Genomic DNA, 19,137 nt, shown 5'->3' on the forward strand with positions numbered 1-19,137 from the left:
TGGCATGCCCTCGCGCCCGCCCACCGGTGGACCCGGCGGACCGCCCGGCTCAGGTGGCCCGCCCAGCGCACCGCCAAGCAGCGGCACGCCCACGCCCGGCGGCAAGCCGCCGATCGCATCGCTCGACGATCTCCTGAACCGCCCGCCAAGCGGCCGCCCCGCCTCGGGCACCGCGAAGAAGAAGCGCGCCGCGAACCGATACGTCGACGTGTTTAACAAGGAGTGAGCCGAGCGGCCGAGCGAAGCGAGGCGCACGAGGTCGCCTGAGGTCGCCCCAGGTCTTGCATTCTCGCACGGCAGGGGCGTGCAGCAAGACGCGTGTCAGAGCACGGTGCGCCCCAGCAATCAGTATCAGAATCAGAATCAGAACCAAGTATCAGCATTCAACAACCAGCATCAGTATCCGTGTCATAGAGGGCGGAGTAGTATAGAGAACGTGAGATTAATCAGACCGTCAATTGAGACGATGACGGTGACGAGACAGAAATAGGAGATTAGGAGTATCCAGAAACGTAATGAAATGCATGAGGCTACGAGACCGCTGTAGTGCTGTGGGTAGTGAGTGAAGCGAGCATTGACTTGCGCTGTGAGTGTTTGGTTTGTGATGGTGTGTAGGTGAGGTGCCCGCGGCCGTAAAGGCTGATCAGCAGATCAGCATGTGAGTCTCTGACACGATGCCGCACCGCCGTTTTACGGGATTGCAAGCGCGCAAGCGAGGTGAGCACCGTGTAGTGCTATAGTGCTGGAACAGGGAGCCGCTTCGAGAACGTAGCAAAGCGCACACAGCCGTAAAGGGTGATCAGCAGATCAGCATCCGAGGCTCTGAAACGATGGTCGCACAGCGGATGTCTCATGGTGACGCCGAGCTGCACATGGACCGTGTGTGGCACTGTGAGATTCAGAGAAGGCAGCAGAACATTGAGCTTAGTGTTGTTTATCGCGCGTAGACTTCGTGTAGGCTTTGCGCGAACGTCCCGCGAAACTTACCGAAGACCAGTATACAGTCCCATGGAAGCCGCCGAATCGGCCGCTCTTCTCGTAAGCGGCGCCGTAAAGATGCGCGTGTCGACTTGCGTAGCCAGCTGGAAGTCGTTGAGGAACCGGACCACAACCTGCCGCTGCTGCCGTACGCCGCAGGCGTACAGCCAGATTCCAACGCGACGAGTTTGCGACAAGCTGGAAAGTCAACCTTATCTGAAACGTGTCTTCCACCCTATCCCTTTCCTCCATCGTGGACACGCCTGAAACCAGCAGCCTTGGATAGGCAGTGTTGGGCCCCTTGAAACAAGCGTTACTGGGCGGAGGGCGCGGAGACTTGCGGAGCTTATCGTGAGCCTGATACAGCGGAAGAACGTATAGAACGTGCAGAAGGTCGCAACATTGCAGGAGCAGGACTCCTCTCACACACCAGGGGTGCGTCGCTCGGAATCAAAGGCACCTGGGTGCGGATAACGACATGAGTCTGGGCTTCTTCTGGCCCCTTAGCTCCTTGATGCTGTTCGCTGTTCGCTGTTCGGTGACGGTCCAACAGCCCTCGATTCGGACCACCACGACGGCACAGCGCACAGAGGGATGTCACGAGGCACATCTCCACACTGGCCAGACTCCAGCACAGCAGTAAGGATTGCCGGATCGCCGCCAGGAGAGCACGGTAAGCATAGCGTTATGCTTCTGAGGCATCATCCCTATCTACGATATTCCAAGTTCAGACCGAGGAGATCCCAGCGGCACGAGCGGGGCAACACATGTGCTGTAAGGCGGGACGAGCTTGTCATTGTCTTCGCGGCCCCGTAACCGTGCTAGCTGTCGCAAGCTCACTAGATCGCACCTTGTCATGAACGCCCGTCACGCCCGCGTCAGCACCTCGGGCTGCCAGTGGACGAGGGGCGAAGTCTGGGACCCGAGCGGGCGATATGCGCACACCTTAAGGACACTGCTGTTGCGTCGATACAAGCTACCGTCGCTCAGTGCGTTGCAGACGCCGGCGCGATTCGTCAAGACGACAGCTGGCGACATCAGGTGAACTCTGATAACGCCCGACAACGCCTCCGCACAGTCTAAACTCCAGACAGCGCCGCGTAGAGACAAAAGCTTCAACTCTGATTACGGCTTATCGCCTTGGGTCCTCGGTCCTCGGTTCTGCACCTATGTCAGGCCGCGGGGTCGTCTCCACCTCTTGACACCTTCCTGCATCTCGACCATGGGCACATGATCTCCTAGCCACGTAACCTCGGTGTCTAGATCCTCTGCGTCGCCCAATTCATGCAGGGCACGCACCATGCACCATGTGTTGCACTGTGTGCTGCGTTACACTCGGGCTGGCAGGTTGTTGCTAACATGCATTATGCACGACCCTTCTGCCCTACTCACCCTGCGGCTGATCAGCCCCCCTTGTTCCCTCATGAACGCCTCGCTGGCTTCGCTACCCACGCAACTATCCGCAGCTGGGTGCGAGTAAGCTTTACGCCAGCTCTACGCCAGCTCTACGCCAGCTTCAGCCATACAGCCGGGCAGACGCCGCAGCACATGCGCCCCACCCTCTTTCCGACGGGTCCATGGACTGCCCCACCTGCACCACTTGGCGATCTACCGAGTTGGCTCTCCCATCAGATCTCGCGCATCTCGTGCATCCTGTGATCTCGTCCGCTCATCCCTTCCTCGACGTGCCTCACTCTGCAAGCATACTCTGCACATTGCTGCGGATTTGGGCATGCGTGCATCTTGGCAGGTCATCTGACCTTCCTCCCCGGCTTCTCTTCATCCGCACTGACGCACTCGCGCACCAGCGCACTAGACTTCGTGGCATCGTCATCCGCGGTCTGCCTGCGTAGCGCAGTCTAGACACACTGACGTACCGTCGGTCCGGTTGCCGCTTGCGCTCTCGTATCGGCGCCAGTCTTAGTGTCATTACGTCCTGCAGTAGTCTACCCATCTCCCCGCCTTCGCACATTACGTTCACTACGAGCTACGAGCACTACGTACTGCTCCTCTAGCGATCTAGTGCCAGATCGGTATCTCGGTGTTCACGATTCCGCCTGCGACTATCTCTGAGCAGCATGAGCTGACCCGAGCACTGACGCACACCCCTTGGCCCCTTGCATGATGGCCAAACAACGTCTAAACGTCCAAAACGCATTAACGTGGTTCTCTCGTACATTGGCGCACGTACGCTTAAACCCGCAGAGTTAGATCAATCATGCATGCATCCCATGCTTGCGCCCCGCCCAGTGTCAGCTGCGCAGCCTGCGCCCCGCATGCGCCCCTACCCCTCCGCTCGATCCGCGGGGCGCGCGGGGCCTCACATGCTCCGTCCGCGACAAAACTGCCCCCCTTTTCACGCCGACTTCCGCATACGGTATCCCGAGGGCCGAGGGATCCGAGGGTGGCCGATACGCCAAAGTTTACGCCAGACGGTGAGCCCCGAACGCCCCGCACATCCCAATTTCAGCGTCTCTTACCCCTTCTGGCAACTCGTAGAAGTTACCCCTGAGTAACCCCCCTGTCTTTCCTGCCGGAAGAGGAAGGATGCATGCTCGAGTGACTGACCCCGCCTGATCGACCGTTTCATCTGGCCTCGGAAAAGCACGACCACTGGTTGACTTGGTTTCTGGCTGCGCGGCTGCTTGACCTCGAAAAACTTCCGCGCCACGGAACAACGTAACACGTTTTGGTCTGAGACACCGACCACCCTCACCGAACGCGGTCCTCCACATTCCTCTGCCGGTTCCAGCATTCCAACCCCAAACGTCACATTCCGCAGCGCGAGTCTGGCCCAACGCGTCTCAAGCCCAGTGTCAGCCAGATTCCAGCTGCACCGATTCCAGCATCCCAGACATGGCAAGCACGTTGTAAACGATCATAATCATATACATTGCAGGTCGTTAACCAACTACCAGATGAGATACGTGGATTGAGAGCGAGACATGATGCAAAACTTGAGGAAACTAAGAGACATTTTCGACGAGAGAGCGAGAGAGCGGAAACCAATGCTAGTAATAATGTTGAGTTGATATGCGGGGGAGGTGGTGGAACCAAGGGTGTTATCGTCGGGGCCAGCCCGACTCTAAAATTCGATGTTTAAATCTTCTACTGCCACTGCTGGTGCTGGAATTCACCGCCGTACCCGGGAGTCGTGTACACGGGGACGGGCTGGAACTGCATCAGACCGGGCTGGCCCATCATGACCTGCTGCTGCTGGCAAACCATCATGTCAGGGCCGACGGCCGGGGCCATGTACTCGGGGACCTGAGGGAAAGAAGCCTGCGCAGGGGTGCACGGGGTGCTCGGGCTGAGGCCGAGCGAGTTGCCAGCCGACAGCTCCGAGGGCGTGTCAGAGACAGCCATGGACAGAGGCGAGAGACTAACGGGAGGAGCAGCGCCACCAGCGGTGGAAGCCGGCGCGGAAGCAGATCCCGGAGTAGCCTCGGTCGGAGTGGCTCCTCCAGAAACAGGAGTACCGATGGGGGGAGCGTCCTCCGGGCGGAAGGGGGTGATACCAAAGGCGGAAGCACCGAGGCGGATGTGAGGCGAAGGGCGCGATCCGTGGGTCGATCCAGCCCGGTGCAGAGGGCTGCCACGCTGGGGCGAACCACCGTTTGATCCCTGGTAGGAGCGGTGGCGGGTCAGCGGCGTCACGGGAGACGGACGACCGGGGCTCTGGCGCTGGCGAGGAGCAGGTCCGAAAGAAGGCTGCTGCTGCGCCGAGTACGGGTTGAACATCTGCGGGGAAGACTGCGAGCGAGCGCGGACGGCCATGGGGAGGCCAGCGTGCTGCAGGGGAACGCCCATGACGCCAGGGTGCATCATGGCGGGGTCGATCATGTACGGGTGGTGGCTAGGACCAGCCATAGGGAAAGCCTCGCGAGGGAAGTCCATGGTCATGGTGGAGTATGACCGGATGAGACCGGGCATGAGCGGGGGCATGGAGGTGTGCGGGCGGCGAGTGTTGGGCATAGGGCGGCCCTCCTCAATGCGGCGGCGCTTGACACCGTCCCACCACTTGGACGAAGCCTGGAAGTGGGGGTGGCCAAGGCGAAGGCCAACCTTGAGAGCCTCTTCGCGCGCCTCAGAGTCGCGGACGTCACGGCCCTGCATGACGGCCTCGTCAAGCCAGCGGTGCATCTCCTCCTCGATCGCGGGGTAGCGGCCACCAGGGCGGCGAGCAAGAATGGCGGCAGCATTGGGCTGCTGGGGGTCGAGCCAGCGGTCCTCCTGGTTCAAGATCTTCGAGATGGTACTCCGGTCAACAGAGTATTCCTTCGCGATATCCTCCTGGCGGATCTTGCCCTGCGAGTTGCGGTAAATCTCACAAATGCGACGCTTGTCGTCAGGCGTAAGCTTGCGCTTGCGGCGGATTTGGGTCTTGTCGACAGTGGCGACGGCGGTTTCCGGAGGAGTGGCACCGCCCGAGCCAGGAAGAGTTGGCGAAGCACCAACAGCAGCGGGGCTGAGCGTTCCGCTGCCGGGAACCTTCTGCGCCTCAGTGTAAGCCGTTGAAGGGTCGAAGGGGGCGACGGTGCCATAGGATCCGGCCTCAGGCGACTGGTTGGAAGACGTGCTCTGGATGGCGAGAGCGGGCTCGAGGTACTGGGGAACGGTGGCGGCCGAAGAAATGGTAGTGTTGTAGGGAACAGGGGTGGACAGGTCGTAGACCTGCGGCTGTTCAGATGAAGTGGAGGCGGCGTCGGCGGCCTGCTGCTGGACAGCTGGCTTGGTGTCGACAAGCGACTCCTCGTGCTGGTTGGTGAACATGGCCATGAAGTCGACCTCCTCCTTGGGAGGAGCGGCGTAGTAGACAGCGGAAGCCATGGTGAGAGGTGGGAGAGATGCACGAACTTGCTATCGACCGGCGATGAGAAATTCGTTCGTTAATGCAGAGTCGTAGAGTAGATGACCTGCTGTGGAAGGTGTGAGCGACGAGGGTCTCGTCGATCCGAATGTACGAACAATTCGTGGAAGGGTAATCGTGATTGAGCTAATGCAATTTGGGGCCCTCAGTAACCGAAGACTGAAGAGTGCCAGAAGGACGCGTGTGTGGGTGCAATGGAGTGCGTAGATGGACCGCGGGATGGGGAACTGTGTGTGCTGTATGCTTGTCGATTGGGTCGATGCTGTGATATGCAGGCAATGCTGGACGGGTGTGAGCGGACGGTTGGAAACGCGAGAACGCGAGAGAATAGGAAGAGTCGGACGGGATAGGAGGTCTGGTGCAGGGAGAGGCGTCGCTGTGACTCACCGACGATCGATTCAACCCGGGATCTGACCGCTGGGATGCTATGACTTTGAATGCCTAGATGGGTGCTGAGGCGTTCACTTTGTATGAATGCAATCAGCCGTGGACTGGGACTGATGTGTGTTGTGTCTGGGCGGCGCTACAAGCATAATGTCAGCAAGCATTCAACCCAAACCACCAGGCGTTGTCGAAGGAAACCGAAAGGGATGTCCAGGCACATGCGTGCTACAACCCCATTCCGTGCGTGTTGGATTTTGTGAAGGGGCTAGAATTTCAAACTCTACGTACCCGTTATCTCTCTTGATAGGCTTCAACTTGCGATGAGAAGAATGCTAGAGAACACCGCAATTGACTTTTGGGTAGGGGGAGATGATGTTAAAAGCGGTTGATGAGGGTTGACGGTGATGGAACGATGGGTGGTGTGATGGGTGATGGTAGGGGATGGGGGATGAACTGATGGTGCGTTGTGACTACCTCGCTTCGTGTTGGGGTCGTCGAAGGGAAGTCGCGGTTCTAGCTCTGCTAGAAGGGCGATAGCGAGGTGAGGGTCGCTGGTGACGAAGAAGAAGAAAGGTTCGTACTGTTGCGCGCGGCGGGGGATAGCGTCGAGCTGTCGTCTGCCGGGATGCTGGGTGGTCGTAGCAGCAATGCGAGCTTGAGCAAAGTATCGAAGGGGGTAGAACGAAGAAATGGATTCTATGAACAGAGATTAGCAGAAAGAGTTAAGAGACGTGGGCCTGCCGCGTTCTTGTGCTTTTGATAACCTCGTAAGAAGAGTGGGAGCTGAACGAAGGGGGGACGAAGGAAGAAGAGAGGTGGAAACACTGCAAGATGAAGGTGGTCGAGGAAGACAGCGAGGTCGCTCGGTGTAGGGTGAGGGGATGCGGTATGGGGTGTGTTGGGTGCGGGTGTGTCTGAGTCTGCGCTGGGCTGCGCTATGCTGGCTGGGCTGGGCTGGGGTCAGACGCATGCGAGCCGAGCCTCTGCGTGTTGGCCGTTTGGCCGTTTGGACAGTGTGGGCCGAGCGCGCGAGGAAAGAGGGAGGCGACGCGCAGCGCCCCAGGACGCCTGGCGCCATGCAAGCCCAGGCAGCTCAGGAAAGGTCTGGTCAGGTCGACTGGATGCAGGACGCAGGACAGTCGCAGAATGTCAGGTCGCGCTGGTCAGGGCACCGTCCAAGGGCTGGGACGCAGGACCCAGGAGCGAGCAGTCTCAGGATAGGAGCACGGAGGCGAGGGCGCGAGCAACGCCGGCCAGGGGCACACACTGCTGCTCATATGCTCATGCTGCTCATTCTGCTCAGCCGCTGTTGCTGCAGTGCTTCAGGCGCTCTGCGTCTGACAGATTGGCGTACTGGCGTCCGATCCCCCGCCCACATCCCACCCCCTCCCACACCCACCGCTCGGTATCGCGTGGCTGCATTGGCCCGCCCCGCCCACCGCCCAGCGGTAGTTGGCCCACTCAGACACTGAATGGCGTCGCGACTGAGACTCGGAGTGCTGGTCCGCCTCGCCCGCCCCGCGGGATCATTTTTAGGTCGACGCAGATGTCTATGCATACAGACATGTCTCACTGATCACAGACAGTTTGATAGGCGTCGCACTGCGCTTGCACTGTATTGCAGACCGCCAGAACACCCAAAACAGCAAGAACACGGCGCAGGGACCGAGGCAACCGTCAACTGTCAGATGTCAGACGAACCGCAGATTCGCGAAGAAGCTTTTGCGCAAGCGACAGACACTGTCGAGGGCGCAGCTGCAAGACAAGCGCGGGTCCTTCCGCCCCAGACCGCTATCCCCGCATGGTCAGCGGAGAGGTCGCTTGCGGCTAAGCCTGAGCGTCCAAGCGCCGGCCGGCCCCTAGGCTGAGCGGTTCAGCGGGCGATGGGCGCTGCTGGCGTACTGGGCTAATCCCTGCAATAGATCGGGGGTTATCAAAACTGAGGGTCATTTAGAATAGTGGTTAATGTTTTGCGTGGTTGGTACCTAGCTAGCGTCGAGCGTACCTCATTGTGCCTCGTACTACGTGCAGTCTGTACCTGCCCGCGCGCATGCGCAGAGCGAGACGACCCAGGGCCACGACCTAGCAGAGGAGCTAGTCGAGCTAAAGGACGGGGCAGGGGAGGGCAAGGGAGGTGCAGAAACTAAGGACCTGAAACCCATGAAGGAATTTGGTTTGCGTGAATATGATTCGATCAGATCGTTGGAATCATCCTCGTGTCCTGCTCGCGTCGCTCTCTCCTTGACAACCGACCCACTGCCAGTCAGCCTTGACCGCGACGGGACTTTCAGGGTTCCAGGGCGAGCCAGGGTCTGCGGGGAGGTCCCTGGTACTCCCTGCTGTTTGAACGTTCAACAGATGCGAGGGCATCAATCAAATGACCAGCCGTGACGTAGCGGGCGTACGGTGGTGGTGCAGCAACCAGCGAAAACCGTCTCATCGGCATAACGCAAGGCATGCTGCACTGCAATCACGACCATTCAGCCGAGCCTAACACCCGCTCTTGCTCGCATACACGCAGGAAATCAAAATCCAAACAATTATTCGGCCGCGTACAGCTCGCGATTACAGTTCGCGAGCAAACAGACGCAAGAGGCACCCTTGGGACGAGCGGATAATCTGTGTATGCTGTCATGGCCGTGTCACTACAGCGATAAGCCGTTGTGCCCTGCGTTGTACTAGATGTCCGAATGCCGTTGATATGAGCAGGTGAAATGAATCGTTACCCCTATCGAACCCTAAGGACGACCGTGCGCTACATTACGCCGATTCCATACCAAGGGTAGGCCTGGGACCCGTTTCAAGAGAATGGGGTCAGATGGACGGAGAACCGCTACCGCAACGCATTGTGGTTGGTCAATGTGTTCCAGGCTAATGAAGGATTAAAGGATCAAGGACAGTGCGGGTACTTGCCATGATTGACTGGCTTAGACCAATTACTGTCCGGACCCCTCTCTTGCGCGAAAGCCTCCCCGCCACGATGGATACGGCATAACCGTGATTGCCGTACTCGCCGTGCTCGCCATGCTGGGCAGCGCTGACCCCTCTATGCCGTGGGAATCAAGAAAAGGTTTCAAAAATTACCAAAATGTCACGCCTCCCTGCGAACCCTAATCATGGGCGAGGAGGTCTGAAGCGGTTCGGAGAACAAGACCGGATTTTCAGTCGCTCAATTAGACACAGAGTACGAAGTTTTGGATGACAGCATCCTCATGTCAGGCAGCTGGAGTTACCAGAGTGCCAGCGTGCTCGGTCCGCTGTCTGGATATACTCGATAGCGGGGCCTAGGTCTGCTTAGGGTCAGTGTCTGGCCCCCTCTGTGACCCCCTTTCCCCTTCCCCGTCTGGACCTATCAGGAGCTACAGGAGGTACAAGGAAGTACATGAAGAGAGTTTGCTTCCATCGATTCCTCGCGATCCGCAATTCCATGCGATCCACTCGTAACCGAACGTGCTCGGCGCTTTCCTGCTGCGATGCCGTACCTTTGCACGACGTGCTCCCCCTTTGCGCGGCCGCGCAGAAGACGAGGGAAGGATATGCCTGAATGCGTCGGACGGGCAGCATACATACTACCCTCTCACTCACTGAATGGCGCGCAGCAAGCGGGCAGCGCGCAACCCGTCGGGTGACAGGCGGGTACCAGAAACATAACGGCGGCGGCGCCATGCCGCCAGCCGTCGTCGGGTCTTGCGACAGCACCTAGCATTGCAATGTAACCCCGCGGTGTACCACGCATTCTATTCGCTACGTCGAAACTTTCTCCTCCCCGCCACGTCTCGATGCGCCTCGAATGCGTGCGTACTCTCATCCGCATCGTCTTCTCATCATGAGCGTTCATTTGACTCGCGCCTCCTGGGGGTGGTCTCGGAACGGACGCCAGCGAGGGCGGCAAAGAGATTACAGGAAAGAAAGCTTTACCTCGAAGCTACGAAGCTACTGGGTATGGCCTTGACGTCGTGCTCCGGTTCCACAGGGAGATGTACGCAGCCTGCTTCCGCGCGGGCGTCCCGAGCTGCCCTCTTGCTTTTTCGTTGAGAGTTTGGCAGCATGAGTGCACCTTACCTCTGAAGGCTCTGCATGATCCTCAACTCTGTACGGCGCCGTTCCTTGGTACTGGGTTCTCTACAGGATGGTACGGCGTTAAGCCTTATGGAGGACTTTGGGCGGGGACCGGAGCATGCACCCAGGACCGCCAGGCCCGCATCGAGGGAAACCTTAGGGCTGTTGGCTTCGAGATGAGCTCCAAAGCTGGCGTCACCTGGCCAAGTGGGCGTACTGGCGCGACTGGCGTGCTAGGCTGGCCGAGCAAGCGACTCCTGGGAGCGTGCGAGAGCCTGCGTACGCCCATGTAAAGATGCGCGAGCGGAGCTCGCACGCAGCGCAATCGTATGCAGATTATCAAGCGACCCGGTGACTGGTTCGGCCGATCAGCATCGGTCAAATTACCAGAGCAGTGGGTGGAGCGAAAACCAGGATTCAATGGGCGACCCTCAACGACCCTCACAAGCCCTCACCCCCAAAAGTCAACGCGGTTCGCAAGCGATGCGAAAAGAAATCAATCTCCAAGCAGCGCCTTCAGGCCTTGGCTTTCGCGCCTGACCTCTTCCCACCTCGCCCTCATGTCGCGATCTGGGAGTGCGTCGTCGTTCAACTCGTACACCCGACAGCCGCATGTCCTGCAACTGCAAGTCAGGTGTCCTGCGCATGCGGATTTGACCGGTGTGCTAGTCTTGCATGGCTGCGGGTCTGGACACAGATCCGCCGCGGCGGCCGTTTTCTGCTGCCTGCGTGCCAGCCAGATCGACATTGAGACATTATCCGTCAAGATTAGAACTCGGACGTGCGCGCCGGCTGTCGGAGCACCGATGCTAGCATGCTGCAGCGTGGCGCTATACGTCGCAGATGTGCCCGTGAATGGCCTGGCTAAGCGAGTTATGCACCTAGCGCGTTTGGACCGCAGCACCCCACAGAGCCCCGGCGCAGATGGCGTTGTTGGTGCATTTCATGCACGTCATGTGAGAGCGCTGGCAGCTCGGCACAGCGGTGCAATGACTGGCACGAGGCTTGCGCTGGTGCGCTAGTCTTCGGCCTAATCGATTCCACTACGAATTCAGATGAGGCGTCATTGGCATATTGGCACCCCGAGCGCGATCATTCATCATGTAATCTCTAATGTATTGATTGCCTTGCACCCTCAGAACCTCGGTTTTCATCGTGGACGGAGTCCGGGGCAGAGGGTTGCACTCTGTCGTCCAGACTACCGATTCCAACTTGCGGCCAATGCCGGCATCAAGTGTTACCAAAGATTTTGATCGCTCCTAATTGCCCAGCACGGGGCAATGTCCACGAAGCACCCTCCCCTCTTCATTACGGCGCTTACGTTACCGAGATAGAGGTTATTCGACTTTATGATGGCCGCCGTACCTCTGAACTGCACCTGGATTCTACGTACCCCAACCCCATGTAACGAGGTACAGCGATGGCGGGGTGGTTCGTACACGTTACCACCAGATCAAGCTCCAAGGTCGGTCACGCCTCGTGGTGGTTACTGCCCCGGAATCGCCGGCGTGGGATAATGCGGCGCTCGGCTCTCGGTGTCGGCGACCCGAGCGACGATGACACAGGACGGAGGACGGAACCTCCCTCGTATGCAAACGGCCTACGCACCTCCTCCATGCACGGGCATTCAATGTTGGGATACAGTGACGAGTGTCACCGAGGGAATGATGTCCTCGAGCGGCGTCTCGTTCCGCATGCATCACCTGTTTGTGTTGTGACGACTCTTGTTCATGAATTGCAGCCGACGGACTAACACACCCACGATGCGTGAATGTGGTCTGATTCCTGCATGTTTCCCACTCCAGTGGGCCAGCATGTGGTTCAGTTTACCGTATTTCCAGCTTTGGACAGCGTTTGGTCAACCAAGGTGACAGCAGCGCGAAAAACTTAAGAAAAAGGTTAACAGAATTGATGTTGTAAGGTCGAAATCAAAAACTCAAAGCTGAAGCGCACCCTTACCATGGCCCCGTATCGACATCGCCTTGTGCCATGCCGAGCAGCCGGCCTGCCGTCCTGCAGCTTTCAGGCTGACTTGGTTCTGGCCCACCAGCCAACAGGGAATGCAGGCACCGTGGAGAAAAACGCGATAACGGATTAAATGGGCCCAAATGCTCCAGGCACGTTTTATACTCGGACCCATGAACTGTAACTGTAACGCCACACTATTCGGTGCAGTACATCAGGAACGCGCAGGACCCGCAGAATACGAGAGGTTTTGAGAAGCGTTTCCTTAATTTTCAGCGTTTCGGTGGGTAGGAGGGTGATCCTGAAGACCTGACGAGCGGTGACCGAGTACCAGCAACTGGGCAGCAGGCACCAGCAAAGGGGTCCGTCAGAGTCTGGAAGTGGCAGGACTCATGGGATTGCGAGGATCACAAGAGGCATTGAAGGGAGTGGTAGCGAGTTACACATAGAGGGAAAAGGGGCCTTGTTGGAATGCTGTTGGAATGAGGTCGTGTTTCGTGTTGACTGTCGTTGGCTCTGGGCCGCGACCCGTCGTTGCTTCCAGCGCAGCATTACGAGAGTTCCTGCGCCGAACGTACCTCTGGAAGAGCTACGACCTCCATGCCCGCTCAGGACACCGCAGAACATACTTTCCACTGCTTCAAACGTGCACGTCGGAACCTTCTCTCCAGCAAATCATGTGCTTCTGTGGCTGGCGCGTCGAGGCATGACAGCTCGTCTCGCCCCGGATCGCTTTAGAGTGCAGCTCGTATCTCGTGCCGTGCGTACCGAGCAATTCAAGTTGGGTTTGTTGATGTTTTTGCGCTCAATCTCCACGTGCTCCCGTCTTCTTTCGTGAGCTTGAGAGAGATTGGTCGCCCCCGACGCTCGCGACGGCAGTACAGGCTTCACACAGGACAGAACAGGGCAGGTGTTCGCATGATTGTGTCTCTCAATGTGGCAACGAGTACGACGTGAGTGGCAGTCGGTCCGGATCGACGGCATTGCGTACTCCTCCTCACGGAGCACTGTGCCATTGAATCAACCTTGTATGCCTGAGCCGTCATCGTCCGATCGACTTTTGTTGCTCACGTCGCCTCCTCATTCGTGCTCACTATTGCTTGTTCAGGCAGCGTTATGCCAAGCTCGGGGCTCGGCTGTCAGGACGAGGCACAACCCACCTCTCCACTGACATGCGACGACAGTTGATCGGGTGATGCCACAACAAGTACGTGCCACTTCTGTCGAGCTCTGGACGTCGCCTGCCGCCAAAGCGAGCCCAGGGGGCACCGCAAGTGGGTGCCGATACCGGGATGGCGTTTAGGATCCAGAGGAACAAGCGGAGGCACACAGGGAGGCAGCAAACTCCAGCTTTCTGCACGCAGACCAGAGCTCAGAGCCCGACGCCTCACCTTAAACATCGTCGTTCGATGCCGGCGTCCGACGCCGTCAATTGACGAACGAGTAGACGGTTGGTGGGTCTGATGAGCTCATGGCATACGCATGGGGCTTCATTCCTCGGTGACAGAATTTACTTTACGTTGCCGGTGCTGCGATGCAGTAAGTGCTGACGGCGCCTTACGAAAACATACTGGCCCATAATAATGGCGTTCATGAGTGCCTGTCTGTCGCCGATCGTTCGAGCATGGCGTACAGGGCGCGCTGGGAGTGCAATACGACGACGGCTCGTCAACTCTGCACAGGTTGCACCGCTCATCACACATGTGCTGGGCGCATGTGCTCCTCCGCCGATTGCAGTGGGTGACACTTGGGCATCGCCGATCCGAGCGATTGCGTGAGAACTCGAGGAGGTTCCGCGACGATGCGTCAGTGGCCATGAGATGATCAACACTTCGGGGCGGTGCTTCCTAGATCCCAGATCGATGGGCTGATGAGCAGAAGGGCCTGCTGATTCTCGTCACAATTCCCACACGGTGGTACCCGCCGGTCCGACGCGGCCGAGGATCAGGCCGGGCGTTGACGATTCGCTCTGTGGTCTGACACAGGCAGAAGTCAGTCAATTTTGCTGCACACATTGGCGCACAACACAGTGATTGCAAGGCCGTCGATCGACAAATTCTTCATGAAGAGGCTGAGGACAGCGCTGGTCGCAGCGGTGGAGCGGATTGGCTTGACTGTGGCCCCCGTCCATAAGCCGCAAGTGTGTGCTGATGCTTGTGGGTGCGCTAGGCTGCCTGTCAACCCCGCATCAAGTCCATCCTTTGCCTCATGCAAGTGTTACGCCTGATCACTCGTGTCGCAGCCAGTCAGGCATGGACTAGCGCCGCAGCCAGAGTGCTTTCCGCTCGGCAGCGGCTCCGTGACTGGTCTCAGTCACAGTCTCCGATACCAGTCACATCACATGGTATACCGCACCAACGTTCCAGACTTTCGGGAGCACCTCAAAGGACGCCCAACCGTCGCCTAGTGACACTGTTCGCGAATTATCGCCATGCCCGATGCTACTGCGGCCTCAGCGCCCTTGATTCGTTACGGAGCTCGGACGCTGTGGCACCGTCGGTGCTCTGCTTCCGGGGTACGTCCGAGAGCCGAACAAGGCCCGCTACCCCGTTTCGCCTTATTGCAGTGCTATGAATCCTGCCCTGGCAACCGAGCGACTAGTGGCACCTGACTGCGTCGGAGTGCTGGAATGCAGAGGACGTGGTGGACCGGGGTCGTTCCGACGAGCTAGCGGCGCATGAGTAAGTGTTGCTGCAGTCGGTCGACGCGATGAGGAGCAATGAGGAGAATCGGTTAGTTAGTGCGTTCGACTTCGCATGGACGTCCACGCCTTGGGCGGTAGCTGCCACTCACATCTTCAGTCTCTTCTACATGGCACAAGCTGGCGCGCCTGTTCTTCAGTTGACTCCAGTGCAGTCTCTGACGTGAAAAGAAGGGTGGGCCGCCTCACGTGTGAGCCTGCCCACGAACATGCTCTAGCTCCCAGCCCCTGGTGGTGTGACCTTCGACCAGGCCACATCCATTTCCTTGTGGCACCTTCAAAGCCAAGAGATCACAGTCCAACTTGGAAGACAAGACTGCTCGGAAACTAGTCTGGATAGACAGAAAGGCTGCCACAAATCCGAGGTCAGCCTCGGCTGAGCGAAAGTGGCAGTTGTGGGCGGGCGCTCTCCGCTGAACGCACAGACAAAAGCCCAATGCCGGGCGTCGAGTCGTCGAGGCAGAAATGAATCACAGGCTACAGTACCAGATCGGACTTCGAACACTACACGTAGTCGCTCAAGGCCTTCATGAAGGTGCCCACAATCACCAAGCGAGGGCTCTGTCGCATCGAATCGGTCCCCCAGGCGTCCCAATGTGAGGCAAGCAGTACTGTCTTTCTACATAACCAAATGCCATGGAGCCGACTACATGTAGTCTCTCCTTCGCTGGCGCCGTGTAAGCCGTTGATGACGTATCCCCCGACTCCCGAGGTTTCGACCGTCATGCCAGTATCCGCCAATATCTATCAATGCACCCGCGGTATCTGACTCTACACAGCTCAGACATGCGAAATTCGGCCGCTCTCGGGGCCTCCGCATCGGCTTACATCGAAGAGGATGTTTTCCGATGCCCATGAGACTCTCGAACACCGCCAGTGTGAGTCGAAAGGCGAAAGGCACGGACATAACGACGCGGCTCAAGGTCGACGACACTCAATCCGCCACGACTATTACCACCCCTTCGTAGCCACCGGCCCAGGACGAACCGCCACACAGCCCACCCTGCCATGGCACCCGGCTTGCATCCGCGCAGCCACTGACACATCGTGGAGTGCACCTTGCATCATCTCTTGTACCGAGACCTGATCCCGGCTCTTTCATCAGTCCGTGCATGGTCGGAGTAGCCGACAAGTTCATTGCCGGGGACGACCCCGTAATCAAGGAGCCGACGGATGAGTTGGCGGGTCGCCCTCACGTTGCCTGAACGAAGTCGGTACAACTGGCATCAGGGCGTACCCGGGCTGCTCCACCTCGGCAGCGCAACGGGCTATGACTCTGACGCTTCTTAGTCAGGCGCAGGCTCGGGTGACAGTGACGCCTGACACGCCCCCATTGCCATCCAAGGCAGACCGTTGGTCGGGGAGCTGTGATAGCTGGCCAGCAGAACTGAGGAGGAGCGAGCGGGGCATCTCATGCGTGGTTCCCGGCTGAAGCATGTGGGCAATCCAGACACAGCCCACCGACAAGGTGAAAGGGGAGCGATTCAGCTTGCAGGAGACCTGTGGCCACCTCGTCTGTCTCGGTCAGTCTCTGACAGCGACCTGGATGTTCTGAGGTGCGACCTGGCTGTTCTGAGGTGCCCCTGCGACGGAGCTTGAAATACTGCGTCGCCCCAAGACGAAGCAGCGCCGCCATCACGCCCTCGGCCCTCGGCGCCCTCAGCGCCCGCGGCGGCGTGCTCACCATCAAACAGCGTCTCTTCGCTAGTATATCGGTTAGTATAATCGCCTCTCAAGAGAGAGCAGCTGAGGCTCAAACGAGCTTCCAATGATCGCGATAGAGCAGGGTTCGACTCCCTGGCGGAGAATGAGGCGGAAACGCCTGTCCTTTTGGACGTTTTGCTCGTTCTCTGCATGGAAGGAAGACACGTGAACGCTGTACCAGAGGGAGGCATGGAGGGACCGTCGACAACCGCGGAGATCGGCCTGAGGTCTGTCAGTGTGATTGAGGAGAGGCCAGACGATGGTCAGTGGCATTAGTCCTTTCGTGTACAGAAGTAGAAAGATGCATGTTACAAACCCAGATCAACCCAGAAAGTACAGTTTGTCAGGCCTTACTCGAGCGCAGCCCTTCGTTTCCGCTTGCGGCCCTTGCTCTTGTCCGAGTCGATCTGCTGGTCCACGGACGCAAGCAGCGCCTCGGCGTCGGCCATCTCGACGTCTTCTCCGGATCCTCCTTCCTCTTCCTCCTCGTCCTCTTCATCGTCCCCCTCTTCCTCCTCGTCCTCATCCTCCTCGTCCTCATCCTCCTCGTCCTCATCCTCCTCGTCGTCCTCGTCCTCATCGTCTTCCACCTCCTCGTCGCTGTCAGCGGCGCCGGGGACTATCCGCTCCGTCTCCTGCGCGACGTGCTTGAATCGACTCGGCCGTCCAATGGCAGCCTCAGCCTGGCGCTGCGCAACAGCGGCAGCGGACGTGCTCGCCTCAGCAGCCTCGTCTGAGGACTGCGTCTTGAACTTGGACTTCTGCAGATGCGGGAGATTACCGATGACGAAACGGTGCGCGGCGTCGGCGTCGATCTTGGAGCGGCCTGAATGTCAGCTGGAATTCGAAGCTCGATAAGCTGTGATGACAGGTGCGGTGGGTGAAGCACCCCCCTGCGATCCCTGCGACCCCTGCGACCCCTGCGAGGAGGAGCAGTCCACCAGCGAGACCGCTCATCCGTCCTAGACCTTCCTTGAGAGGAAGACTGCACTCACGAGTCGAAACTCCGGACTCGGCGTCGCGGACCTTGGCGTAGTACGTCTTGATACGGTCCTGGAGGTCAGCTTACGGCTCCGGGAATTACACAGCTACGGGGAAGGAGCGGACACTGATAGTCCATGGCAACGTCACGAGCGCGGGTGATCGGCACCCTCGTACGCCGATCGCATCCTTTGCCCACAGCTCGCAGCACTCACCAGCTCCTTCGTCACGTCGTGGTCATCCGGGTTAGCACCTCTCGTCTTGAGATACACTGTACGTCAGCTATGTCACAACACACATGCGAGCTGCCCGACCGAGTGCCCGATGCGAGGAAGGCGAAGCACTACTGCTAAGCGTAGTAGCCCTGCGATCGCCAACAGAAAGCAGAGATAGTTCCCTGCCACCACAGCCAGGCATACCAATCACTCACTCCAGACAAGGTTGTTGATAGTGTACGCAAGCAGCACATCGAGCTTGGCACGGTCGATACCGCCCAGCCCGTCCCGGAGCGAGTTCAGGCTCTGGTCGAACAGGGGCGCGACGGCGGTCTCGAGCGCGGACAACGTCGAGTCGAACGACTTGAGGGAGGCAGAAGGGTCATCCATCTTGCCTTTCTGTCCTGAGCTGTGCTTCCAGTCGGGGAAGGAAGCGGAGTTGCTCGCGGCGGGGAGGTGGTGAAGGAGGGAAGGTAGTGAGGACGGTCGTGTGAGAGCTCCACAGGGCTAGCGAGTGTCGATTCCGGTCCAGCAGCAATCCCGGTCGCTTACTGAGGCTTAAGGGGGTGTAAAAGCTGAACGACGAGGAAGGCAGCGAAAGACGAGGGTTGTGTAGATGTCGCAGCTGACTGTTGTTGACGAGTCTCAGACCTCGCATCCGAAACTTCCAAAATCTCGATCTTCTGCGTCACAGAAGTGGAGGTGCCTTGGCACGTGGCCCAAGTCACATGACCTGCTGGGGGAGCAGACCTTCTTAGCTGGAGGGAACACATAGGTGATCGCGAGTGATCTCTGCACGTGACAACACTGGCGGTAAGCATCCGAGGAAACGCCAAGTGTCCTGTGCAGGCCTAATCAGAAGGTTGTCGACGGGCCTATCGCCTGGGTGAGACATCACGCGACTCTCACGCGGTGGAATTCGTAATTGTCAAGTTATTCGAAATGGGCCTGCTCCCGCATGGGCTTGACGATCCGGCCCTACGGCCCTTGACCGGTCGCCTCGCTCGCTTACCTGGATCTGAGTCAACCCACCATATCACCATTCTGCCGTCTGCGGCGCGGGCGCTCGCAGCGAAGGCCGTCGCATTTGATCCCGTCAAGCCTGTCCAGCCTGGGCGCGGGGCTAGCCCACCCAGACTCATAGACGCGTGCGGTAGCAGGTTTGTGGTGGCTGGTCGTAATGAAGCGCGACCCTTCGCGGCAGCGCCTGCGCGCCCGGCCGCCCTCGGCTGCACGCGTGTACCGATCCAGAGTGGAGGGCGCTCGCTTCGGACACTCAG

The 19,137-nt window shown here is 58.7% G+C and overlaps 2 protein-coding genes and 1 non-coding gene across 3 annotated transcripts; 1 reads left to right on the forward strand and 2 right to left on the reverse strand.

The window, feature by feature from the left end:
* Nucleotides 1-4,086: 4,086 nt before the first annotated feature.
* A1Q1_07233 (uncharacterized protein) lies at nucleotides 4,087-5,808 on the reverse strand (the record flags this gene model as incomplete). Its single annotated transcript, XM_014327469.1, has 1 exon — nucleotides 4,087-5,808. The coding sequence occupies one exon, from the start codon at nucleotides 5,806-5,808 to the stop codon at nucleotides 4,087-4,089; it is 1,722 nt and encodes a 573-aa protein (XP_014182944.1).
* Nucleotides 5,809-16,655: 10,847 nt separating this feature from the next.
* Nucleotides 16,656-16,765, forward strand: A1Q1_t186. Its single transcript has one exon. It is a non-coding gene; the product is annotated as a tRNA-Glu (tRNA).
* Nucleotides 16,766-17,011: 246 nt separating this feature from the next.
* A1Q1_07234 (uncharacterized protein) lies at nucleotides 17,012-18,630 on the reverse strand (the record flags this gene model as incomplete). Its single annotated transcript, XM_014327470.1, has 5 exons — nucleotides 17,012-17,487; nucleotides 17,657-17,714; nucleotides 17,858-17,913; nucleotides 18,073-18,266; nucleotides 18,410-18,630. 5 exons carry the CDS (start codon nucleotides 18,628-18,630, stop codon nucleotides 17,012-17,014), a joined length of 1,005 nt encoding a protein of 334 aa, XP_014182945.1.
* Between the last annotated feature and the right edge of the window lie 507 nt (nucleotides 18,631-19,137).

Source organism: Trichosporon asahii (assembly GCF_000293215.1).
Source record: "Trichosporon asahii var. asahii CBS 2479 unplaced genomic scaffold scaffold00009, whole genome shotgun sequence".
Lineage (NCBI taxonomy): Eukaryota > Fungi > Basidiomycota > Tremellomycetes > Trichosporonales > Trichosporonaceae > Trichosporon > Trichosporon asahii.